The sequence below is a fragment of the Manacus candei genome, unplaced genomic scaffold (genome assembly GCF_025592945.1).
Source record: "Manacus candei isolate 608988 ecotype Guabito, Panama unplaced genomic scaffold, ASM2559294v1 h1tg000009l, whole genome shotgun sequence".
In the NCBI taxonomy this organism is placed as follows: Eukaryota; Metazoa; Chordata; class Aves; order Passeriformes; family Pipridae; genus Manacus; species Manacus candei.
In genome coordinates this window covers 3,434,694-3,460,587 of record NW_026138057.1, presented here as the reverse complement: position 1 = coordinate 3,460,587, position 25,894 = coordinate 3,434,694, and the positions used below count along the sequence as shown (strand labels likewise).

The 25,894-nt window shown below is 50.1% G+C and overlaps 2 protein-coding genes across 3 annotated transcripts in view; one reads left to right on the top strand and one right to left on the bottom strand.

Annotated features, from left to right (window-relative positions):
- IGHMBP2 (immunoglobulin mu DNA binding protein 2) overlaps window positions 1–14,996 on the bottom strand; it is a 26,267-nt gene extending 11,271 nt beyond the window's left edge. Inside the window, exons 1-8 of the mRNA XM_051776934.1 lie at window positions 14,905–14,996; window positions 14,013–14,182; window positions 13,587–13,779; window positions 12,853–12,950; window positions 7,094–7,257; window positions 6,167–6,367; window positions 3,147–3,294; window positions 461–635 (exon numbers count right to left, since the gene is read on the bottom strand). Of these exons, the coding sequence (XP_051632894.1) occupies window positions 461–635; window positions 3,147–3,294; window positions 6,167–6,367; window positions 7,094–7,257; window positions 12,853–12,950; window positions 13,587–13,779; window positions 14,013–14,182; window positions 14,905–14,978 (1,223 nt within the window). The 5' untranslated portion in view covers window positions 14,979–14,996. The remainder of the gene's footprint in view (window positions 1–460; window positions 636–3,146; window positions 3,295–6,166; window positions 6,368–7,093; window positions 7,258–12,852; window positions 12,951–13,586; window positions 13,780–14,012; window positions 14,183–14,904) is intronic.
- MRPL21 (mitochondrial ribosomal protein L21) lies at window positions 14,962–25,894 on the top strand. 2 transcript variants are annotated; one of them, XM_051777132.1, is made up of 7 exons: window positions 14,962–15,223; window positions 16,199–16,259; window positions 17,573–17,661; window positions 19,583–19,746; window positions 21,334–21,386; window positions 25,055–25,158; window positions 25,667–25,894. In XM_051777132.1, the coding sequence occupies exons 1-7, from the start codon at window positions 14,977–14,979 to the stop codon at window positions 25,729–25,731; spliced, it is 783 nt and encodes a 260-aa protein (XP_051633092.1). In that variant the 5' UTR covers window positions 14,962–14,976; the 3' UTR covers window positions 25,732–25,894. The 2 variants fall into 2 exon arrangements, with proteins under 2 accessions (XP_051633092.1, XP_051633093.1); XM_051777133.1 differs by having other exon boundaries at window positions 15,108–15,223; window positions 17,533–17,661.

Genomic DNA, 25,894 nt, shown 5'->3' with positions numbered 1-25,894 from the left:
CAGGAGGAGGTGGAAGGGATCTGCCTCTGTGCTGCTTCTCCTGGTCTGCAGGGACTGTGCTGGCGCACACACCTTTGAGAATTCCCAGCAATCCCACAGCAGAGCCAAAGGCTTCCTGTGGGATTGCTCTCCCTGGCTTCCCTGGCTGCTAACTCTGCCCTGGAAGCCCCGTGGCAGTTGCCCAGCAGACACAGGACCTCTCCCTGTTCCCTGGCTGGGATAAGCTGCAGGTAAAGGCACTGCCTCCCAGGAGAAACCTGCTGGGATGGAGCCACACGAAACTTCCAGCAGTGACCGTCTGTAACGCAGCTCTGATGGAATTCCAGCAGCGTGACCAGGCCCCTGGGTGGGTGGGTGGGTGGAGGGAGATCCAACAAATAATCCCATTATGAAATATCTCCACAGGTGAGGATTCGGAAGCATTCGGCTGCAAAAACAACAGGAGGGGCCGGGACTGTACCTGTGGGAGACGATGGTGGGGGGCAGCTGCTTGTGATCCCCGGCCAGGATGCACTTGGGAGCCTTCAGCAGAGGGATCCAGCAACTGGCTTCCAGGGCCTGAGCACACTCATCAATCACCACCAGGTCGAAGTGGTTTTCGGGCAGCAGCTTCAGCGGGCCATCGGAGGAGGCACCTGATGGAAGCAGAAGGTACAACGATATTTCTTTGCAGGGATTTAGAAATCCAGCTCTGCAGCCCATGCCAGGCACGTATACATTGATATGTGTATGTCAGGATTGTTTTTGCCAATTCCTGTTTGTCCCCTTTCCCCCCCCCCCCCCCCCCAGCATCTGGGCCCAGAAGCTTCCAAGTCTCTTTGGAAAACAGCAGCCAAAGAGAACAAGATCCTGGAATGCTTCGCCCAGAGCAGAGCAGTGAACACCCACCTTCCTGCTGCCCCCTCAGTGCAAACAGAACTCCTCATCACCAACACTGGAAGGGTGAGGGACTGCAGGTCCACCAGTCTGAGAAGTGGGGGACAGCCCAGGAGGGAGAGACGGGCTGAGCCCCCACTCCTCTGCCCTGCTGACCCCCTGGCTGTGCCACTCTGTCCTTCCTCATGGCACTGGGAGAAGGGAAAGCACAGGAGAAGTAACCAGGCCACCACAGCAAGGGCTAATTTTTAGTATCAGAAGCCCATCTGTAACATCAAACAAATAACCCTGGCACACAACCTGCTCTAACCCAGACCTACCTGATACTGGCCCATGCATTGATCAGAAATCTGGATGTCAGGGGCATCAAAATCTCACCCAATTCATAAGGAAAAAGGATGCAAAAGGAGGAGAGCAGGGTTAAGAAGCCAGCAAGCCAGGAGAGAAGATTTTTATTCACGGAGGTTTTTTTCCAAAGCTCCTGTGCTATTCTTCCTGCTTTCCTCCTTTGAAAGCAGCTCTGAGAGGGGGGATTTGGCTTTGCCACCATAAATCCTTCTGCCTCTGCACCTCTGCACCTCTGCCTCACTTCAGATGTTACAGTTTGTCATCTAAGACGCCCTGTTTTCCTTTAAAAGCTGTTTTCCAGCCTATATGAATCCACTCTGGTAAGAGGGGCACACTTATAACCCGACTTATGCCTTTGGCCATGCCGAGGGTGGAAGGAGAAGAAATGGAAGTTTCCTCCTGCCTAAACCAGCCTGTACCAGCACGGCCTGGTTTTCTTCCCTCCCAGTCTTGGGTTTATTGAACTGCCATTAATTAAAGGCCACTCATGTCCCCGAGTGCTGCCATGATTAGATTTTCTCTGGGCTGAAGCCACCGGCGGAGCACTTGGGCTGCAGAATTCCCACCAAGCCCACGGGTCCAGAGAAATCCCACCACTGCTTAACAAAATCCAACCCTTGGTTCGCCCACCACCTCTCTCTGAAGCAGAATTCCAGACCCCCAGCTGGGAAGCCCCAGCCCCAGGAGAAAATCACAGCTGATCCCCCAAAAATACCAGTTTTGCTGGAAAAAAAGGAAACCTCCCCGTTTTCCAGGCAAGGTTAAAAGAAGGGAGAGGCCAATTCCCAGGGAATAAAGGGAAGACTTATCTTTCCTTTAACCTTCACCCCAGTAGCTTGCTCCATGAGGTCTTTTTTGTGACCTAAAATTACTGATGTTTCCCTTCAGGAAACGATCCCTGAGCAACTAAATCTGAAGATTATAAGTGGAGTATTAAACATCTGAGCTAGAAAAGCCCTTTAACATGTGTTAAACTCTAACCACTCCCATCTCCCTCGACTGCAGGGGTATTACCTTCCTACCTGTAGATGCAGATGCCTGATGGATACCTGGATCTGCTCCCTAAATCCTGTGTCACACCACACTTTTTTGTTTTGTTTTTAATAAGTAATTAATAAATTAAAAGTGAATATACGAAATTTATATTAAAATTAATTTATACGAATATATAAAATTATAAACATATACTATATATTATACAACATATAACATACTATAATATATTACAATATATAATATTATTTGTAATCATAATATATTATAATTATTACAATATATATAATTATTACAAATTGTTATTATAAAATATACTTATTATAAAATGATGTTATAAAATATAATTATTATAAAATACATTGTGATTTATTATATATTATATATAATGAAGTATATAATATATATATACTATATAAAATAAATATATATAATTTATGTTTTTAAAGACAGATATTTAAGGACTTTTGTGAGGCCAAGAGGGACGAAGGTTTATCTTATGTCTCCCCACTTCAGGAATAATCACTTGGGTGATTACAGAACTAACAACAGGCAGACTGAGAGCAGGCATTGGAAACACGTGTTGGATTCCATCAATTCTGGAAACAATCCAAGCAGGGAAGCAATTCCATGTGACTTATGCAATCAATAGCAGATTGCACACCTCCAGCAGCTTCTTGTTTACTCACTGAACTCTCAGTTCCTACTCAGAGCTAACAGAGGCCCCTCCAGACACGTATTCTGTGCCAAACAACCCCCTGTGCCAGAGTGTAAACTGGAAGCATCCCCCTGTGGAGGGCTTTGGGAGACCCCACTGAGCTCCCAAGAGCTTGGGGCAGGATAAGCTCCCCCAGGTACCCTTGCAGGGCACATGGTTTGCCCGAGTCCTGGCAAAGGGAGGTAAAATCCTGGACAAGGGGATCCCACACCTGTGTTGGTGGCCAGGACAACGCTGGCGTGGCTGAGGGCTGAGGCCATGGCAGCTTCTTCTCGCTCCTTCAGCTCCTTCCTCAGGGTCTTTATCTCACCCAGGAAATGGCTCCGCTCTCCCTTGTCCTGGGCCCTTTTGGTTTTCGCCTAGGAAACAGAAAAATCGGGATGGAACCAACTGTTTCTGGTCAGCTCAGTCCGTCCAACAGCCAAGCCTGTGACCTGCCAAATCTGGACACGGAGCAGGAGGTAATGTTTGGGAAGAGGGGTCTCATGCCTCTGCTGGGTGAGGGTAACTGGGATTTCCTATCTCCTTTTGCTCTGGGAAGTAGTGCCCCTCTGGCTCCTGGAAGCAGGAGGGCTCCCCAAGCCACAGCAGCAACTCTGCCCCTTCAAACCAGGAACTCTGTGCTGCTCTAAGTGACTCAGAGCAGCATCTAGACAGGCCCATGGCTTTTTTTAGCAGCACTATTAAATATATCTGACACATCAAACCACCAGCACTGGGCACCAGCACTTCCAGACCAGCAGCCACAAGACCTCAGCCCAGCTATGGCTCGCTGCAGGCACCCTGAGCAATCCCAGAGGGAAACTGGGATAATTTCCCTGGAGGTAATGACTTGATAATCAAGATGAAGTGCTGCAGACAGAAGTTTTTACATGGAGCCAAACCAATAAGGCTTGATTGTTCCTACAGTCACGCTCCGGATGGATGGATTTTCCAGGGTCTAACGTGGATCAGCTCATGCTGCAGCCTCTGCTCAGCCTGTCGAAATTGTAGGTATTTAAAACTCTGAAACCTCCATGTGTCTGTCGAGTGAAAATGGGCTGAGAAATTCCAGGTGGGAGATGACAGAGAGGCAGATCCCTGACCACACAGGCACCTCTTCCTTAGCTGGATCTGAGGGACAGGTGGACTGAGCTGAAGGAACAAAGCAAATGAGCATCAACTTCCTCCCTGATGGAACCAGGAATATCAGAGGGGCAAGCTGAGAGTGCCAGCAGGGCCAAGGGGAATGTCTGTTCTGCTGCAAAGATCCAGTGAATAAATTAACCACAGCAACTGTTCTCTGATGATGGATTGTGACACTCAGATCCAAACATCTGCCTGATTTTGGGCTCTGGAAGCAGCTTAGGGAGCAGGGAGCACATTCCAGAGGGAACAGAGCACAGGATGGTGTCTGGCACATGGTCAGACTGGATCTCAACCAGCCCTAATTAGGGCTCCATGGGTGCCATGAGGCTCTAATTGTCCCCACCTGTCTCATCTGGGCCCCCACCCACCCACTCATTGGCCTGGGAGCTGTATTTAAGGCCAGGCCAGGCTGAGCCTGGTTTCCTTCCTGGATTACCTGCTTCATCCCCCTGGACCTGGACCTGTGCTGCCTTTCTTGTTCAGGTACTGTGGGGCTGCAGTTTTGCTGGTGCAGAGCATCCAGGAGCTGAGATCCTGGGAAGCTTGAAGCCAGCTGAGGGCAGGAGGCACAAAGGGGCAGGAAGTGCCCAAAGAGAGCACAGGGTTTTATTTCTGTCCCTGGCCCTCCTGTGGTTTGGGGTTGTGAGGAAGGGGAGGAGTGAGAAGAGTCAAAGTGTGGAATTGCAAAGGAAGAAATTATTACAGGGACAAGTAGGGAATGTGGCAGGGGAGAAAGTGAGGCAGGAGGAGGGAAAGACGGGCCAGGACCCCAGAGGTGAGGTTTCTGCCACCCAGAGAGAGAGATGGAATGAGTCAGGGTCATGTTCTCTGACAGACCTGACTGTGGGCAGCTCAAGACAAGCTGGACTACAAGCCTTGGTGGCCAGTTCCTCCCTCCCATCACCATGATCCTCTTCCTAGGGAGGAAGCAGATGGAGACCTCAGCACTGAAGGCTCTGCTTTCTCCCTAATTTCCCTTCTACTATGGAGAATCAACAGTGAAAAACCCCTCAGCTTTCCAAATGTCTCCCAAGGAGAGGAAAGGTAAAATTAATCACTAGTGAGAACGATGAAAAATAAATTAGGAAGTAAAAAATGGCTTCTGGACAGTGCTGTCACCAGAAGGGGAGGGAAAATAACTTAGTATCAAAACCTCATCCCAAAGAATGGAGCTACTTTTTAAATTAAGTTTAGGAAAACTAGGTTGAGAAAGAAGAAATTAAAGATGCATTTTTAAATACGCTCTGCTTTCTACTTGAGGTGGCTGAGAGTGGGAGGGAGTGTCAGGACAGGCAGACAGCTCATTAGGAAGTGAATTAATGGTGGCAATGTTTCTCTGGTGAAGAGGATGGCAGGAACCATGCCAGACACACGATGTGAGGGGCAGGGCACAGCAGCAGGGACTGTGATTCTCCCACTTCCGTGAGGGATTCAGCCAGGAGGAGTTCTGCCTTCCAGCAGATGAAGATCACGGAATCCCAGAATGGTCTGGGTTGGAAGGGACCTTAAAGCCCATCCAGTCCCACCCCTGCCATGGGCAGGGACACCTTCCACTAGCCCAGGTTGCTCCAAGCCCTGTCCAACCTGGCCTTGGACACTCCCAGGGCTGGGGCAGCCACAGCTTCTCTGGGCAGCCTGTGCCAGGGCCTTAGCATCCTCACAGGGAAGATTTTCTTCCTAATATCTAATTTTCTAACTTCCAATCAGAGTAAATGGGATTAATCCAGGCCACTCTGGATCCATTCCCAGCTCTTGCTGCACTTTGCCATTATTTTTCTCACCCCTGAAGTGTCCTTTTGTCCTGCTGACTGGCCACAAACACAGACTCACCAACAAACCCCCTGTCTGGATACAGGAGGATCCAAAATGAGCATCCCTGGGGGCTCGTGGTATCCTGAACCCCCAAATACCTGATTTAACAAGGGTATGCAGGTTGGATTATGTCAGGACTAGTCACTGACTTGCCTCTAGTCACTGATTTTTGGGATAACCCGGAGCACAGGTATCTAAGAAGTGGCAGAGTTGTCCCTTATTTTAGGGAGGACTGTGGATGGGGTGCTGCAGCCAGGCAACACATGTGGGATGAGCTGCAGGGACACGTACCCAGGCCTGGTCGATGTCCTTCCTGATATCTGCCACTATCTGGGCGTTGTCCCCACGGGCCAGGACTGCATCCAGGGAATGCTGCTGGATGGGCTCCAGCAGGCGAGCGGGGTGTCCCAGCCGCAGGATCCGGGCCTTGGAGCTGGCCAGCCTTTCCACCAGGTTATCCACAGCCACGTTGGAAGGGGCACAGCACAGCACCTGCCAGAGAAGAGACCAGCTGCTTGGTACCTCCAAGGGCACCAAAATCCTGGAGCAGCAGTGTCCAAGCAGGAGGAAGCAGAGAGAGGGAGACCAACATGCGCCTATTGGGAATAAACCACTGACATCTCCAGGGCCTCCAGGCTCCAAAGGTAATTCTCACCTGGCTTTGCAGCACTAGTGTAGAGTCCACAATAAATAGGAAACCTGAGCTTTGAAGCTTCTATCAGCACCTCATCAGAGCTGGTGGGAAAGTCCCTGATCCCTGCAAGCCCAGCCAGGCTCTGGATTAGCACAGCTCCTGTGGGAGCTGCTCCAGCTGCCACAAAGCCCTTGAGTGTGCACAATAATCACAGAATCCCAGAATGGTTTGGGTGGGAAGGGACCTTAAAGCCCATCCAGTCCCACCCCCTGATATGGGCAGGGACACCTTCCACTAGCCCAGGTTGCTCCAAGCCCCATCCAACCTGGCCTTGGACATTTGCAGGGATGGGACAGCCACAGCCTCTTCTGGGCAGCCTGTGCCAGGGCCTCACTGCCCTCACAGGGAAGAAGTTTCCCCTCTTTCAGTTTGAATCCATTCCCCCTTGTCCCACCACTCCAGTTCCTGATGAGTTGTCCCTCTCCAGCTTCCTTGCAGGTCCCCTCTGATACTGGGGGGTGCTGTGAGGACTCCACACAAGGAGAGGTGGTCACTGTCACCCCAGCCCTGCCACTGCCCCTCACCTTGAGGCCTTGCTGCACAGCCTGCAGGATGATCTCCACCAGGGTCGTGGTCTTCCCTGTGCCGGGTGGTCCGTGGATGATGGCGAGCTCCCTCTGGGCCAGGGAGAAGGAGACAGCTTCCCTCTGGGATTCATCCAGTGAGGTATTGAAAAACTTCAGAGGCTCTGGGGACACAGCAGGAGGGTCACTGGGACCTGTGCCCTAACTGGGAGCTGGCTGAGAAGCACAAATCCAGGAATACAAGAAGCTCTCCACAGCCAGCCCAAATCCACTTCATAATGAGGAGGAACTTGGGAGGAAGGCACTGAGGGGGATAAAAGACCCCAGCATGTAAAAGTAAGGCTTGTTATGCTTCCAAAACAAACAAGCTGTCCATCCTGCATCCATGCCTTCCCCATTTCCTCCCCATCCTTGATATTTTTGCATTCAGCTGTGAACACAGCCAGTCTGTGTTAGAATTCCCAGTTTTTAAAGAGGAATTTAGCTGCTCTAACATCAAACAGGAGGGTTTTCCTGGCTGTGGAGGAGGCTCTGGGTTTGCTTCACAGGTTAGCCAGCATATTTAGGGAATCTTCAGTGGAAATTGGGAGGGAAACAGCTGATCTTGGGAACAAATGACACCCGTTGCAGTTAAACCCGACACAGCACTAATGAAAAAGCAGCAGGAAAACCTACAGAGTCTGTGAGCAGAACACAGCAGCCCTGTATTGGTCACCAAGGAAGGCAGGAAAAGATAAGAACAGCAATTTAAATGATAAAACTAAAATTGGTTTCAGCTTTCATAAGGAAGGGAACAAAGAGAAAACAATATGCAAATTGTATCGGAAGAGAATTGGTTTCACTGCAGAGACCCAATTCTCACAAGCTGCTTTTTAACCTCCCAGATTTATCTCATTTAGGCCCAAATTTATTCTCATCCCCCCCCTAATCCTGCTGCTAATCTCCTTGTTCATTATGGGAGTTAATTACAGCAGAGATGATGACTCATTACACTGAGGTTTCCCGAAAATAATGTTCCCACAAAAGCTTATATAAGACACATCTCTGGGCATGGTTCCCTGCTGGGCATCATGTGGTTTATCCCTCTCTTTGCATTAAGGGTTGGATTAAAAACTGGGAAGTTTCTCCTGGTTTTAGCCAGGTGAACTTGTGTGGGACCCCTGGCTTTTGAAGCAGCACAACTAAACGAGGTGTCTGGGTTAAACAAAAAACTCCCATTAAAAAGGTGGTGAGGGAGGGAGAATTGGGGCCAAAAGTACTTTTTGCTGTTAATCTGCCTCTTGGTTTATATATAATTTTTTGGGTGAGTGTGCTAACGACTAAGAGAAGACCAGGAAACATCCCATGGGCTGGGGAAGCAGCAAGAATAGCTTAAAAACTGAGAGGCATTTCCCACAGTGAGGAAGGAACAGCCGGGACGTGGGAGTCATTGATGTTTCCTTGCTCAAGGATGAGCTCAGGAGCTTCTCCAGGCTTGTGCCCACCCTCATCCCTTCCAAACACATGCTTCCAGGAGCTGCTGTGTGGGCAGCCTGGGAATGTGCCTCTCCTGGGCTGGGCAAAGGGGTGAGGAGGAGGGAAGAGCCTCTTAAGGGATGCTGGGCTCCTCCAAACTCTTCTCCATCCACCAGCTGGGCTCCAGGTAGAAATGCAGGTTATCCACTGCAGCAGGGTTGGTCCAGAGGACTCCATAAGGAATTGGTTTAGGATTTGAACCTCTTAGCCCAGCTCTACCCCTGGGCATCAGCTCTGCGCAGCTGCCTCCTGCTTTGCCCGAGGCTGTCCATCCCAGATCCCAACCAGGCCATGGAGAGGAGGGATGGAAATCTGCACCCTCAGGTCTGCCAGGGACGTGCCTCACTGGTGGCCAGGTGATTCTGCCCTGAAACACAGCGTGATTTAGGGGGTGTAGTGTTGAAAAAACAAACCACCTTGGCCATCGGGGTTGGCTCTCCAACGTTTCCAGGGACTGAGGTGATTTTCTGCTCTGGGGAGGCAGCAGGCTGGGGGGTGATATTCAAGCCCAGGAAAAGAGGTCTTTGCACCAAAAAGAGACGAGGAAAGTGCACTCTTCACAGTATATTCCTCACCATCAGTGTGTGGAGGCACCAAGAACAAACCAGACCCCACCAGCAGCTCTTCCACAGCACAACCTCACTACAGCCAGTGCTGCTGGACACAATCCAGGTGGGTACTTCAGCCTGAATCAGGAACCTTCCCTGTTCTCCCCGGGAAATATTTGGCATCTGAGTTGTCTGGGTGGCTCAGTCTCCCCCAGAAATCATCGGGGCCTCTCCACACCCCCTGTGATCACAGGAGGTGTCACGTGGCCAAGGGACAAGGGGCATTTAGGATTTTTTGCAAGTGACTTGTGCCAAGAAGCCCAAGGAAGTCTTGCTTTAAATCCCTGGTGCTTCCCCAGTGCCAAGCTGGCTTTTACTGGGGATATTCCTGCCTTTTAACCAGGCCTTTTTCTTCCTTCTTTTTCCTTTCAAATGTTTTTACAGCCACGGGCAGGTTTAAATACAAGCCAGGCCTTTTGGAGCCAGTTCCTGGGAATAGAAATGAACATCCCTCACTTTCTCCAGCCCAGGATCACAGGAGAGAGCTGGCAGCTACTAGTGACCTGCACAGGTAAGGCACAACCAGGATTCCAGAGGGAGAAGGGATGTGCCCCACTTGGATGACCGTGGGGAGCACAGCAAGCAGAGCAATGCTGGCCTCTGCTGGCAAGCAAAGCCTCTCCACATTTCCCCCATTCCCAAAATACTGGGGTCCAGGAGTCCCACACGGATGGTGGGAGCAGGGGAAGGAATGCTTGGAGGAGATTTTGGGTGTGGAAGCTCCAGCAGGGCCACGAATGCAGGCCAGAGTGCGAGAGACACAAGCAGAGCATTTCTGATGGATGAGCACCATGACTCTGCTTCCCAGGGAGTCTGACAAGGGCAAAAATCCTGCTCAGTTCAGAGCTTGCCTTTTTGGAAAGCTTGTTCTCCCACTTGGAACTTTTCTGGAGGCAGTAAGGTGAGCTCTGAGAGTGCTTTGTGTCACTCCTACTCTCAGGTGCAGACCCCAGCTACCCAGTGGTGACACCTTCCTGTTGTTTTGACTGTCCCACAGGTTATTCCTCCCACAGCCTGTCTTGTGTTCTTGTGTTAGGACAAGGATGTTTACTGTTCCATTTTGAAGTGTTTTGAAAGGACTTGGCCCTTGTGCTGGGTTAGGCTGCTGGTGTCTGATAATTAATTACTAAAATGCACAGCGGCGTCAGAACCCACCTAAAAGTCCCGCTTGAAAAATAAGGCTTCCAATTTTTATCCCACACTTAAAAAAAAAATAAAAAAAATCAGGTTTAGGCTTCTGCTGCCACACGTTTCACTCACTGGAGCTGATTTTTCCCTCACTCCTTCCTATGGCTTTCTGGCTTTGGATTGCAGCGAGCTTGTATCACATCCCAGAATGGTGTTGACACAGATGTGTGTCTAGACAGGCAATTTTAGGAGCTGTACAGAACTTATTGACTCAGCCTGCTGATGGGTTTGTTAGAGAGTGGGTAATGGATGGGATGACACAGAGGGAGGGAAGCATCTCCCAGAGAAACCAGGCTAATGGGTGCTGGGTCATGAAAGGAGACACTGTGACGTGGAGAAGCACCTGAGAGCTTTTTGTGTCCTCCTGTGTCACAGGACTTCAGCTCAGTGCAGGCTGGCAGTTCAAGGATCTATTTGAACTTATTATTATTATTTAATTCCTGGGTAGGAATTTATCTAAATTAATCTAATTAATTTTAATTTTGAAATCAATATATAATTTTATGATTTAAAATGTCACATATAAATGTAATTATCTATATTTTTATTTTAATAAATCACTTATATTTTATTTTAATATTTCTTTAACCTTTATTATTAATATTTATATTATTACTGTTTATTTATGTTAATATAAATACATACATATATAATTATACATGTATATATATTATGTATATATATAATATAATATTATATATAATACATACTTATATTAGTATTTTATATTGTTATTTAATATTATATTATTCTATATTACTATATAATATATAATGTACAATGTAATTATAAGCTATATTATATTATTCTATATTACTATATAATATATAATGTACAATTTAATTATAAGCTATATTATATATTATTTATTATATTTATCATTTATCACATTATACTGTTAAAATTTTTTATTTAATATATGGTTTTAATAAATTAATAGGATTAATCCAATTTATTTTAATTTAGAATTGACCTAAATTAAAAAAAAATATCTCTAGTTGGGAAGAAAGCAGCTCTAAGGGGAGTAAGTAACTGGAAGGCCTTTGTACCCTGCCAGAGTATTTTACTGATCTCAGGTGATGCCTTCTCATATTTCATCTCCTCTACCTGTCTAATGTGACTGAATGTTTCTATCCATCAATACTGCCTGGGCTGGGGAGATGTAAAATTCATCTCTGCTTCTCTTGGCAATCCGGTGAGAAGGAGTTTTCCTTCATTAGAGGCAGTTCTGCTCCCTCAAGGGTAAAAGCAGAGTTGCTAAGAAAGTTAAAGACGAAAATTTGATTCTTTTATCTCATATTAAAAACTGTGAGTGCACCAAGGCCCCCAAAAGGGTTGAGTCAGACGGGGATCGGTGCTTAGAGATACGGGGACGTGACTCATTAATATCCCTTTCTTGTCCTTGGTACATCCTTCTGGAAGCCAAGCCTGGCTGGAGGGAATGGGAGCAACCCTGGGGCGAGAGGGCAAACCACTGAGGGCAGCCAAATCCGTGATCAAAGGAAGAGGAACAGTGCAGGGAGCTGTGGGGGGCAGGAAAACGAGGGAATCCTGGAAGGGATGGATTGCACGAGCAGGGAGAGGAGGGACCTGAGCTCTGTATGTGGTTTAGACCCAGATTGCCAGCCCGGCCTGCTGGGCAGCTTAACCCACCCTCTGCCCTCATTCCCAGAGTTCTGCAGTCCAGAGGATATTTCCCTTCTGTCAGGGGATAACATTCATTGCAGTTGTTGGTATTTGATACAGCTGCTGATCGGGGGGGCTGGTTTCCCCTTGATTTCTCTGAAAGGTTAAACTGTGTAATTTCACCTTTTCTTTTTTCCAAAGACTCACAACAAAGGGGAATTCTTATATCCAGTTTTTTGGACAGCTGTTGGTAAAAGCAAGTTGTGAAGCATTAAGTATTGGATGAAACCAGAGCTCCAACTCGACTGAACGCAACGAGAAGGCTGTAAAAATAAAACTCCAAGTGTTCCCATGCTGTTCCAAACAGCCACTTAATTCCCACAGAGGCAGTCACTGGATTTTCAACAGAGAAGCAGCACTGGCAGTTTCTCATCTCTGGAGTTTGTGGATGGGACTGGGGCAGGAAGCAAATGAGAAATTCCTCATAAACTGGATTGGATTTCAGACTCATGAATGTGTGTGTGCAAACTGATTCCCCCATCACAAATCCTGCCTGTCACGCCAGAACTCCGCTTTCCTTGGCATGCTCTGAGAAAAGGGAAGCATTAACTAGCTGAAGAGTCTCTTCCAAGGCTCTTTCTATGAGGGAAACGTGCCCAGTATAAACCAGTATGAACACTGAGTGTTCAAGGCCACGTTCAACACTCGGATCTTTCCTGGAGCCGAGTGACTGCACGTGTGGATAAAAACTGTACATGGAGCACGAGTTATTTGTGTTCCCAAGAATGCCCATAAAACCTGACTGAAAAAGAGGATCCTTACTTGTGTCACTGGACGCCCTGGGAGCAGAAGCAAAGAAGAGGACGTCGATCAGGTCTGAGGCCGGGCCACCACGGTACTGCTTGAGTGCAGTTAAAGCTCTGCCAAAGAAGGGAATATCCAGGTTACAGGAATTCCTTTGGAGACTCCCAAGGGCCCAGAGACAGGCTGTGGGCACAGGTGGAACTATTCCAGAGCTGAACAACGTTACCCCATGAGACTGATCCCACCTAATTCCTGCATCCCCCAATGTTCCCACACGTGTCCCTGCGCTGGTCAGGCTTCCACTTCCCGTTATTCCAGCTTGGTACAGCCAAATGTGCTTTTTCAGAATGTTAATCCAGCAAAGAACTCTTCAGTTCTCCTGCCAGGATGGAAAAGGCCCTACACAGAACCCAGGGAGTACCAGAGGTGATACAACCAGACCAAAATACACAGCTTGGAGAGGGAAAGGGAAGAGGAGGACCAGCCAGGAGGTGAGTGAATTTAGGCTGTTATGAGGCTGTAGCATGACAAATCCAACTGAATTATCCCGGGATGGATTCCCTCAGGAGGCAGCACAAAAAGGCAGGTGGATGCCTCCCCTCAGTGGAGCTGCTGTAGGAGCAAGAGGGATGAGATGGGAAAGGAGAGAAACCAAGCCTAGTGAATGAACTGGGAAGTGTCTGGGACCAAAGCTGGCGGTTCTCCCGTGGCTCCCCCGCCCCTGAGCAGAGGGACCCCGGGGGAGCCCTGACCTTTTGAGCCTGTTGTAGGTGACGTCGTTGGCCAACTTGAGCAGGCGGAAGGAGCGCTCGTGGTCCAGGCCCAGCTCCCCATCCCGGGGCTCCTCCAGGGCCACGGTCACTGCCTTGGAGGTGACACGGGTCACGACGCCGGTGGCCACTGGGTCACCCTGCCCAGCAGAGTCGTAGAGCCCCACGATGTCCCCTGCAAAGGCAAGTTTGGAGAGCATGAAGGGCGGAAAACGTGTTGTCACCCAGAGAAACTGTGGCTGCCCCACCCCTGGAAGTGCCCAAGGCCAGGTTGGAGCAACCTGGGATAGTGGAAGGTGTCACTGTCCATGGTAGGGGGTGAGACTGGGTGGGCTTTAAGGTCCCTTCCCAACCCAAACCATTCCAGGATTCTGAGATCTGTTTTTTTAATTTTGGAATGTCCCTTACCAGGCCCAAAGCTGTTGGAGGGCAGCTCGGAGTCCGAATCCCATTTTCTGGGCTGGAATGTCACGAGGAGACGCCCGTAGAGGCCGGTTCTCTGGCTGGTGACCTGGAGTTTGAGCAAGCAGACGCCCCTCCGCTGCAATTCCTTCAGGGAGACGCTCTCCTGCCATGCCCTGGGAATCACACAGGGGTGAGAACACCATGGGGATGAGGTTAAGAATCAAAGCTCCAGGTGACAGAGTGGAATGACCTTGTCCTGGCTCCTGGCACCCCTCTCCTCATGGCTGGGTAAGGGTCTGCACCCCCAACACAGGGTCTAAGAGGGATGGGTACAGGCGAGCTGGTCCTACAGGGGTGAGTCCAGCAGAGTTTCCCATGGATCAGAGCCCTGTGAGGTGGTTTCCTACCGGGATGGGCTGGTTAGAAAGGCGGGATTACACCTGCGTTCCCATAGGTGACAGGAGGGTTTCCCAAGGGTGACAGCGGGTCCCAGGGGAGGGTCCCTCAGGGTTTCCGTAGGTGACAGAGGGTCCCAGGGGAGGGTCCCCCAGGGTTTCCCACCGGTGACAGCAGGTCCCAGGGGAGGGTCCCCCAGGGTTTCCATAGGTGACAGAGGGTCCCGGGTGATGGGCCCTCAGATTCCCACGGGTGACAGCAGATCCCAGGTGAGGGTCCCCCAGTGTTTCCACAGGTGAATGAGGGTCCCAGGGGAGGGTCCCTCAGATTCCCACGGGTGGCAGCAGGTCCCAAGGGAGGGTCCCCCAGTGTTTCCGTAGGTGACAGTGGGTCCTAGGGGAGGGTCCCTCCGCTGCCCACGGGTGACAACGGGTGCCTGCCCCCACCCTCCCCCGGGCCGCGCGTGCCCCCGGCGGTCCCTCCCCGTCCCGGTCCGTGCCTGCTCTCGGCCAGCTCCGCCTCCCGCTCCTCCCGCAGCAGCTCCAGGTGCCGCTCCGCCGCTTCCGCCGCCATGGCCGCCGCGAGGCCCCGCCCACAGCGGCCGCGGCCCCGCCCCTTCACGACACGGCTCATTCACCCCGCCTTTCGCCCCGCCCACTGCCCGCCATGGCCCCGCCCCTTCACCGCGCCGCTTATTCACCCCCTCCCTTGCCCCCGCCCACTGCCCGCCGTGGCCCCGCCCCCCGCCCCGCCATTGCGGTTCCGTGTCCGGCGCGGGGTCACCGCGATGGCGGCGGCGGGAGCGCGACGGGCCGGAGGTGAGAGGGGACCGGGGACGGGACGGGCGACGGGGGAGGGAGCAGGGGAGGAGAGAGCTCTGCCTGCTGCTGGGATGAACGGAAAGAGCTCTGCCCGCTGCTGGGAAGGAAGGAAGGAAGGAATGAAGGAATAAGCTCTGCTGCTGGGATGGAGGGAAGGAAGGACAGAAGGAAGATGCTCTGCCTGCTGCTAGAATGAAAGGAATAAAGGGAAGGGAGGAAGATGCTCTACCTGCTGCTAGAATGAAAGGAATAAAGGGAAGGAAGGAAGATGCTCTGCCTGCTGCTAGAATGAAAGGAATAAAGGGAAGGAAGGAAGATGCTCTGCCTGCTGCTAGAACGAAAGGAATAAAGGGAAGGGAGGAAGATGCTCTGCATGCTGCTAGAATGAAAGGAATAAAGGGAAGGGAGGAAGATGCTCTGCATGCTGCTGGGATGGAAGGAAGGAAGGAAAAAGTTCTTCCTGCTGCTGGGATGGGAGGAATGGAGGAAGGAAGGAAGGTGATCAGGGTCTCCACTGTCGGCTCCTGGCCCTGGTGTATCCCTGCCGTGCACCCGATGGATGAGCCCTGGAGCTCTCCCTGCTGCAGAGGTGGAAGGAGCCGCTCAGATCTTTCCCAGTATCAGCCTCGAACAGCCCAAAAAGGAGAATCAGCTTGACATAGTTTTTCCCAGGCTGGTATAAACCCTTCAGCAAAATCCAGGAGATGGTGGAAACAGAGACTCCATCAGCCTTCTCCTTCCTAGCTGGGCTGGGAAGCTTGTCAGGGCTTGGAAGGGGCTGCCCAGGGAGGTGGTGGAGTCCCCATCCCTGGAGGTGTCCAAGGATGTGGCACTCAGTGCTGTGGGTTGGGTGACAAAGTGGGGATCAGGCACAGGATCTGGGAGGGCCTTTCCAACCTCAGTGATTCTGGGATTCTGCAAAAGCCCAGTAACTACTGCCTGTTTTAATTCTTTTCCCTGTCTCCCTTTCAGCCTTCCTGCTTTCGGCCGCGGTCCGGCACCGGAGTTCCCAGAGCACGTCACTGCAGGAAGGGTGAGGAGTCATGTCACTGTGTCTCTTCCCACCTGGAATGCTGATCTGGAGTCATGTCACTGTGCCTCTTCCCACCTGGGATGCTGATCTGTCTCAGTGGGGTGGGGAGGGCAGCTGGTTCTCCTTTGGGAAGGAAGATTGTCTGCCCCTTGGTCACTCTGTTGCTTCCCAGTGTTTTGGACTCTGCCTACCTTTAGTCACCTTTCCCAGAAGGATTCTTCCCTTTTTTTTGTGGGTTTTTTTTTTTTTTTATTTCTATCCCATCCCTGGAAGTGTCCAAGGCCAGGTTGGACAGGACTTGGAGCCACCTGGGATAGTGGAAGGTGTCCCAGCCCATGGCAGGGGGTGGGACTGGATGAGCTTTAAGATCCCTTCCAATCTAAACCACCCTGGGTGTGATACCTGGTGAATTCCAGACTTGCAGCACAGTCAGGTGGGATTAAGGGCCTGAGCGCTGCAGGACACCTGGAACTCCAGGCTTGGCTGTTTCCAGCACTTTGGGAGCTGCTTGTTATGCCTTTATTCCATTCCTCGTGTTGGAATGGACCGAGTGCTGCTGGCTGCGACCAGGAGGGGACACTGCAGGAGCAGAGAATTCCTGCAGCAGGGAATAGCAGGATGTACTGTTCCCTCTGCGGGAGGCAGCATCTTCCCGCTGATCCTCACTGGATCAGAGATCCTGGGATCTCCACCTCTGGCACGGCACCCCAAATCCTGCCTAAACCCCACGAGGCCTCAGTGCTTGTGGTCATGTGCTCACAGGTACCGTGAGTTCCTGTTAAATTGAAGCCCTTTGGGATGTTTTGCTGGGTGTTACAGAGTAAATCAGTAGAATGCAACTGATTTTGAGTCAGTTTTGCCAGATCTCATGTTTATTTCTGAATATTTTTTGCAGTTGGTGCATCCTGTGTTGTTTATACAAAGTTCGGGTCTCGGCAGGCAGGAAAACATGAACCGCCCACTCATGGTGGGGATGGTATTTACTTTTTCCTTTGGGATGGTGTTTACTAAATTTAGTAAATACTATGGTATTTACTTAATCTACTAAACGTTCAAATTTCAGAAACCAAGGCCCTTGTGGTCATCTCGGGGACTTTTTCCAAGGCAAATCTCCCTCCTCTTGAAATCTAAGTTTGGTTTTGTGGTATCACGGATTTTTGCTTAGCTGTTAACTATAATCTGATGCCTTTTGGTCAGGTGTTTGTGAGTAAAATCCATTTCTACTCCACTCCTTTTACCTTCTTTCCTCTCCCTGTTTTACATCTCTTGGCAGTATCTGTTTGCTGCAGTGAATTTTACCTTGTCATTTGCAGTCTTGTTGCCAAAACTTCCCTGTCTTCACCCCCGTGGCCTGAAGTGCCAAAACTTCCAGATCCAGTGGAAGAAGCCAAGTATCATGCAGGTAAAAGTCTCAAGTCTATTCCTCCAGCATTGCCTTGATGCCTGATTGAGCATAAATTCTGTTGGAGCTAGTTTGTGTTATTCACATTTTTGTCTTATTTCTCACACGTTTTAGTGTCACTGGAATTGTGCTCCAGCTGCTGGTTTTGGAGATTTGGGTACAATATGATTTGCCTTTAGTTTATGCTTGTAGCTTGTAGCATTCCCAGAGAAATCTTACCTGATGTGATACGTGGCAGGACACATCACACAATATCTGAAGAAAAAAAAAAAAAAACAAACAGAAAAAGGCATGAAGCAAACCTTTTTTTGGACAGGAGAAACCAGTTATTTTCCATTTACTGGCTAAATCAAAGCCAGCAGGAGCAGTTGGATGGTGGGCACATGGAGAGCTGGTGTATATTTTTGCATAAAACAGAACATCCAGCCAGGAGGAGCAGTTGGATGGTGGGCACAGGACAGACCTGCAGGGATGGGACATAAGGAAAGGAGTTCCACGTCTCCTCACAGGCTGTTTTGATCCTGATTTTTACCTCCTTTGTGCTCCTGGGATCGCTCAAGTGACAGATGGGAGTCTGTCCCTGTGTGTGACATAACCCAGGAGTGAACCACGAACGGCTCAGTTTGAGTCCCTGGAGCCCTGTGGGGAGCAGGGTCCCATCCCCATGGATGGTCCCATCCCTGATGGATTCTCATGGGATCCCTCCTGCTGCTGATGAGCTTTGCATCGTTATCTCCTGGCTGGGCTTATCCAAAGGGAACAGCAGTGAGAGCATTTCAGTTCTGCCTTTTATTTCCTGGTGGCTGTGGATATTTTAGGAAGGGTCACTCCGTGTGGCGCCGAGATCTAAGCCAGGAATCACTTGATGTTTCCTGGCACTGGAGGTGTTGGAAGAGTTATCAACAGCTCTTTATCCTGGTGGGAACTGCAGCAGCTACTACTGCCCTGCAAAAATAATTCGTGTTCCTGCCTCTACCTTTAACAGTTTGTATCCTCTGGCTTGAAACTTGGACCCTTTCCGAGTGTTCCTGTAAGGATTGGGTTGGGTTTGCCTGGCTGCTGGATTCCTGTCTGTCCCAAAGGGATGTTCTGTTTACATTCCAAGAAAAGAAAAGATCCAGCCACTTTTTAGGACAGTGAGGCAAAACCTGTTTTTCTGAGCAGCCCGGGAGGGTGGGAAGCTGCTGTTTGGCAGTGGGATGGTGTCATTGAGCAACACCTTTTGGTGTTCCCATAAAATTTGGGTTTGGAGCCACTGCCCAGGAAGCTGATCACGGAGAGTGTTTATCCATGTGCAGGACCTGGTCTCTGGCATCTGTCCTGCTCCTGGCACCACTCTGTGGGCATGTGGGGAGAGATTTTTTTGGGGAAAGAGGGAGGGACAGCTCTCTCTTGTCCTCGCTGCAGGTACAAGTTCTCAGGCCAGGCTTTGTAATATGCTGGAGCCCTTTTCCCTGGTACTTTGCCAAGCCCTTCACGATGTTCCTGCATGCTTTAGACACTAGTCAGTGGCTAGGCTGTTCTGCATATTACTTGAAAATGGAGAGAATTTGGAGGAAATCCTCCAAATGCAGGCATCATGGACAAGAGCTTTATGCAAGTACAGTAAATTTTGGGATACCTGAGGAACAGGCAGAGAGTCAGCAGTGTAGAGTAGCTACACAGTGTATATACCAGATGTTTACTCACGTGTGGGTTTGCCAGCACCTAAAATACAAATAGGGCATCGATTTTAGGGAAGGGGGTTTTAAGATTTTAAGAAAGCACGCCTGGGAAACAACACTGCCGTTGATCCTTTGCTGAAAGATTCCCGGGAGATGAGAGTTCTGGGGGGAGAGCAGAGTGGCTGGGTTAGTATTCACCAGCGTTTCCCACCTCCCTGGGGGTCCTGCCCTGCTCCCTCCCCGTGGTTTGCCAACAGAGGTGGTGCAGAAGGTGAACGGGATGATCTCGGCGGGGGAGTACGGGCGGCTCTTCGCCGTCGTCCACTTCGCCAGCAAGCAGTGGAAGGTCACCAGTGAAGACCTGATCATGATGGACAACGTGCTGGAGGCTGAGTGTGGAGACCGGATCCGGCTGGAAAAGGTGATGCAGATTCCCTGCGAGCACCCCTTGAGGCAAAAACCCATCGCCGGTTTTAAACCCGCGTCCCTGTGGGATCTCCCGCCCTCGCTCCAGCTCTTTGCTCTGTTCCAATCCCTTAGTTTTGTTCCAGTTTCAGTTAGTGATAATATTGTTGTGATTTCTGTTCAGCAGAGTCGTGCCAGACTCTGTGGGGAGACAGATTTTTGTTGTCCAAACTTCTTCCAAAAAAAAGGAAAATGACAGTTGTTGTTTCCAGAGACAGCAGCGAAAGCCTCTGTTTGCCTTGAGACTCCAGCACCTCAGATCCCAGAATCATTTAGGTTGGGAAAGACCTGTAAGATCACAGAGTCCAACCTCCAAGTCCTTGCAGGGCTCCCAGGGGGATTGTCACTCCTCAGGGCTCTGCAAGATCCTTATCTGACTGGGCTGGGTGGAGGTGGAGGGAGAATTGCCAGGATCCAAATCATACCTTTATCCTCAGCCTTGGATACCCAGCAGGATCTTGCAGAGGGCTCATTAATCCAAACTGGAAGGAAATATTGTGGAGTGGAATTCTGCTGCCTTCATGTTCTTGTTGATTGTAAGAGCTAATTAAGGAAGTTTTTGTGCTGGTCCACTGCTTTGAAGCCCAGTTTTGAGGCACCTTTTTAGGGATGTCCTCAGCTGTGTCCCACATCCCTGTAAAACAGAGAGGAGGGACTTGTGTGGTGTAGCCAGCTCAGAATGCAAAGGCCTGGATGGGAGTGAAGGTGAGAACTTGCCTAACACAAGAACCCTTTGGGGATTTTTCTGGCAATATCTGGTCTAAAACCAGAGTGAGATCTTCTCTGGACCATTTCTGTGCAGGTTTTAACGGCTGCCAGAGGATTTGGGGGGGAAAGGAGGCAGCCTGGGAGAAATGGCTCTCCATGTGGCACTTTGGGGACATGATTTAGGGGGGACTGTGGTGGTGCTGATGGTTGAACTCCACGACCTTGAAGGTCTTCCAACCTCAATGATTCTGTGAAACGCTGCCTCTTCCCACTGCATCCTCTCTTATCCTGCCTGTTCCTTGAGATAGTGACTGAAATGCCCCAAATCAGCAGGTCCCTGGGGTGGTGAATCCTCCAGATGTTCATTTCTTTATTTCCCATCTTGAGGCCTTATGGAGGAGAATTAGGCAAATGTTTCTCCACTGGGATTTGTAGCAATCGCTATAAAAATTGCTATAAAAATCCAATGGTTTAGGAGCTGCCATTTGTCCAGATCCCACAGGAGGCGGGTTATTCTTCATCCCTGATTGCTTTCCATATTTTTAACAGCTGCTGTTGAGCCAGGACAGAGAGGTTCAGTGTGTTCTGATCATGGAGAAAGATACTTTGCAGTATGTTTTAGTGGGATGAGCTCTCTGGAAGACTAATGACTCGTCTCTTGCCTGTTAACAGCTCTCTCCCCACCACCCCTCTAGTTAGTGTCAGGTTTGAAATGTGGGAAGGCCTGCTGTTTTTAGGCAGCCTGACTCCTTTATGTCTGTAGGATTTGGAAGGTCCTGTTTGCATTTCTCTTGGGACAACGAGCAGTGATTTATGGCCGATCTATTTTCCCCAGGTTTTGCTGGTTGGTGCTGACGACTTCACGCTCATTGGAAGGCCACTGCTGGGGTAAGATGCTTCATAAAGGAATTATCTTACATTTTTGTATTTAATTGTAGCTTCAGGGCTCTGCACTCTCTGAAACTGGGATTTATCAGCTCTTTTTCCCAGCCCATTTGAAAGAGTCACCAATAAAACAGCTCACCAGCCTCTGCTGACTCTCTCCCTCCCCAGTGCCCAGAGAGCAGCAAGTCCCAGTCCTGAGGTAACTGTAGGATATTCACCTCAGTTGGATCTTTTTCTCCTTGCACAAACTACCAGGAAATCTTGCTCTTCAACCTGTTCACTTCCCTTACTCTAATTTTGGTGGCAGTCATCTTGAAAATACCCCAGAAATCCTTTTCCGTCCCTTAATCTGAATTGGGTTTTTAACCTGTTTCCTTTTGCCCTTGCCTTACCCCAGCAGGCCTTAATCTTAATTTTAGTGTTCCTAATTTTCCCTTCCTCTCAGTCACATAATCCAGCAACCAGAGAACTTGTGGGGAGTTTATCCCTTGTCACTGTCTCCTTCCCAGTGCTGTAGGACTTGCTGTACAGAACCCCTTGGTCCCTCCGTGTTTTCCTTCCCAGAAGGAAGGAGGATGTGAACCAGGTGTTATTACTCAGCAAAAGCAAAGTCCTGACCTGTTGTTCTCCCTGGGACAGGAGGTTTTAGTGGGAAAACACACAGGATAAGGAGCATTGCAGGTGCTCAGAGTACCTGGAAGCCCTGGTTGTGGATAAACCACCCATTTAGGCCTTGGCTTTAACTCTGGCAAAGAACAGCCAGGTAAGGAGGGACTTGGACACCTGGGAATTATTTCTTGGTGGCTTTTAGGTTCAGGCTAGAAAAACCACCTGTTTTTCAGGTGGTTTCACTGCTGAGTCTCTCTCAGAGGCTGGTGGTATTTAGGAGTTATTGGTACAGTTATGGCTGAGGGAAGGGAAAAGAAGAAGGAGAGGGAGAAAGAGAAGAGGGAAAGGGGAAGGGAGAAGGGGGAAAGGAGGAGGGAAAGGTGAAAGGAGGAAGGGAAGGGTGTCACCAGCAGGATGGACTGCAGTTTTCCCACACAATTCCCTGAACCACAGACACTTTGGAGAGGAGAGGCTGGATGAGATCACAGGCAGTTTTGTTTTTTCTGTCCTTTTGTAAATAAACACCCCAGTGAGTGCTCACAGTGCCTGAGACACTTCACCCCCTCAGCTCCCAGACGTTTGGGACAGCTGGCCCTGCTTTGTTCCTCTGATTCCTCCCGGGATGACAGTCCTTTAAACCCCCAAAAACAGCAGTGCCCCAACCCCATATCTGCGTGGTGGAGGCTATTCTGGGAGAGCTCCTGGCTGGCTCCTGGAATCCCTGGAATCCCTTGGGCTCCCTGTTTGTCCTGGTCAGTGGATGCCCCGCCTGGCACAAGGGCACGAGCCCGTGTTAGACCTGAGAGGAGGGGAAAGGTGCTTCCATGAGAAAGTCTGGCTTGTTTCTGGGCAAAACACAGCTGATGGGGAATTTTTCCCTCTAGGTGAACCTGTTTCTGCTCCTCCCTGCCCGTTTTTGCAGTGGAAATGCTGAAGGCCATGGAGCTGTTCCTGTCACAGCCAGCCAGGCTGGGATTCAGTCCTGCAGGGAGCGAGCTTGGCAGCTGGAATTATGACCTCCAAGAGTTATGGTCCCATGGGGTTGTAGCCTGCCTGGATCTTTTTTTTTTCTCTCCCTCATGACAACACCTTTCAGCCCAGCTCAGATCCATGAGATTTCAGGCATGGGTTTCTTTTACCTCCTGTAAAAATCCCACCCCTGTGCTTTGCCATAAAACATTTTGCTGCTGAAGGCAGCAGGCCCAGCTGTGTCGGGCTCTGGGAAATGTGTGACCCCCTTCTTATTTTTATGGACATTCCAGTCATACCTAAAACATTTGATAGAGATTTTTTTTTTTTTTTTTCCTCGGGCTCTGTTTGGCTCAGAACTTTTTTTCTGCTCACGTGCTCTTCACCAGCAAGTTGGTTTCTGCTGTGCTTCAGCCTCTCACCAGCAGTTCCTGGTGCTGTGTCCAACAGAGAAGGACTCACCAGGGCCTTGAATCCAGGAAGTTTAGCTCCCAAATTACAGTGGTAAACCATGGCTGTGAGTGCATTTTACTCTCTGGTTTCTCCCTCAGCGTTTCAGGGCTTGTGTGTGGTTCAGTAGTGCTGAATCTGGATCACATCCTGGAGCTGGGATGTCAGAGTCACCCACTGGTCTCTTAAAATCTAGATTTTTTTTCATCTGTTTTCTTCTGGGTTAGTCACTTACTGCAGATATATCGGTTTCCTCCTCCCTCCACGATTCAATCTCTGATTTAATCACACCCCCGGCGTGGATTTTAAGAGGGATTGTGACTGTCTGAAGCCTTTGGCCTCTCAGTGACCTTGCTGGAGCAATTTAGGCTGGATGGGCTTCCCCCTCTGCCCCCCTCAAGCGCAGACAGAGCAGTTTGTCAGCAAAATGGTCTTTAAATGTCTTCCTGTGGCAAAGTTAACGAGCTTTTAATGGCATTCTGCAGTGCTGTGCACGGAAGGGTGGCTGCTCCTCCTCCCCTGCGGCTCTGACTAACCCCCCCCTGGCCAGAGCTCCAGTCTGGCTCTTTTTTGGAGTTTCTCACCTATCCAGAGAGGAGGAGCTGTGCAGACAGGGAACTGGTCCTGCCTCCACCACCTTGTTTTCCAGATCTGGAGTTTTTCAGAGAGCAGCTGGACAGCCCAGAGCTCTTCTATTTTTTTTTTTTTTTTGGGGGGGGGGGGGGAAGGAGGGGGTTTTCTCTTCTCTGAGCTCTGCAAAGCCCTGGGTGGGCAGGAGGTGCTGATGTGTGTCCAGTTACTCTGGTTTTACTCACCTGTGAAGGCAGTAAAGGCTGTATTCCCTTGGCCTCCATGCTGAGGGAGGAAGGGTGTGTACTGGCTGGGAATTGTGTGCACAAATGAGATCCAGCAATAATTTGAGCCTTTGAGGGATCTCACCTGAGCTCCCCCAGAGCAGTACCTGGAATCCTCAGTGAGTCCCCATGTGCTCTTCCAAACTGGGGTAAACAAACAGGACAGACCAGGAGTGGGAGGCACAAGAGGTGTGTGGGAGGAGAAGGGAATTGCTCCAGCAGCCACTGGCTGTTGTTCCTGCCAGAAACAGTGGGATGAATCCCAGGGCACTGAACGTTTGTCATGACTTCCTCAGGTGAGACTTTTTTTTCCAGCTGTCTGTGATGCTTTAGAGAAGGAGGAAGGACTTGTGTGGTGACCAGGAGATGAGGAGGAAGGATTTCTTTTATTGACTAGGAGAAGGGGCTGTGGGTGGGGTTGAACAAGTCCCAAAAGCAAAGCAGGACACGTGAGATCACCTGAAGGTGCCAGGGGAGTTTTATCTTGCTACAATCCCACAAGTTCCTGCAGGTTCCTCTCACTCCTGCCTCCTCAGGTGGAGTGATCTCATCCCTCACATGACTGGCAAGTTCTGCTCTGTGAACTGTCACATCACCTGAGCCAGGTACAGCACCTGGAGGCTTTTGGGTTTGCCTTTGTCCTCCCACGGTGACTCTCCAATTTCCACGGATCTGGGCTGTGGAGGCAGGATCTGGCTCTGTCAGGCAGGATGTGTTATCCCTGTGTCTCTTTTCCCAATAGAAGGGGAAGATTAAAAGCATCACTTTGTTATTTAACTGATTTTTAAGGAAAGACCTGGTCCGTGTGGAGGCCACAGTGATTGAGAAGACGGAGTCGTGGCCCAAAATCAACATGCGCTTCTGGAAGAGGCACAACTATCAGAGGAAGAAAAGTAAGAGGGAAAGGACACATCTCCTTCCCTGCTGGGTGGTGCTGGATGTGGGAGGGGGAGGTATTATGGCACAAGGGGCTGAGGAAGGTTGTTCTCCATGTGCCCAGAGCCCCTCAGGGCCCAGCCCACTGCCCCCAGCGTGCCCACGGAGCACCAGGATTTAATATCCCCTCAGTCCAGCACCTTGTGTTCCCTGACCTTGCTGGCAAGAAACTTCCTGGGCTGGAAAGCAATCCTGTTCTCTCTTCCCAAAACCTTAAAACATTGGATGTGTCATCACAGGTACCAGCAAGCCTGGACAGGGTCCTGTGGCAGGTTTTGGTTACCAAATGACTCTCCCTTCTGTGAGAGGGGGGGAAAAATTATGGCTGTTTTTGTATGGAATGGATGGTAAAGCCTTGACCAGACTGCCCCAGTCCCATGGGAGCCCTGGGACCAGGTGGGCACTGGCTTTGCACTGTCACCTGATCCTGATCCTTTTTTCTTTCCTCTTTTCCTTCTTTTCCAGTCATTAGGAACCCCCAGACCGTCCTCCGGATCAACACCATCGAAATCTACCCGTGTTTGTCCTGATTGATGGGGGGGGAAGGTGTGGCTGGGAATCATCATTGCTCCAGGCAATCATGGAAACAAAACTGCCTCAGCATTGGAAAGTTCTGGACTTGCTGCTGCAGTGGGAAATGGAAACTTCTACGTGCTGTCTTTTCAAAATAATGAAATATTTTTTGAACTGTCA

What these genes read in the sequence shown, in the direction of transcription:
- MRPL21 (XM_051777132.1), top strand. Translation starts at nt 14,977, where the DNA reads ATGGCCGCCGCGAGGCCCCGCCCACAGCGGCCGCGGCCCCGCCCCTTC. An exon ending in AGCACGTCACTGCAGGAAGG is followed by an intron (nt 16,260 to 17,572) that starts GTGAGGAGTCAT and finishes TGTCATTTGCAG; the next exon opens with TCTTGTTGCCAAAACTTCCC. An exon ending in AGAAGCCAAGTATCATGCAG is followed by an intron (nt 17,662 to 19,582) that starts GTAAAAGTCTCA and finishes GTTTGCCAACAG; the next exon opens with AGGTGGTGCAGAAGGTGAAC.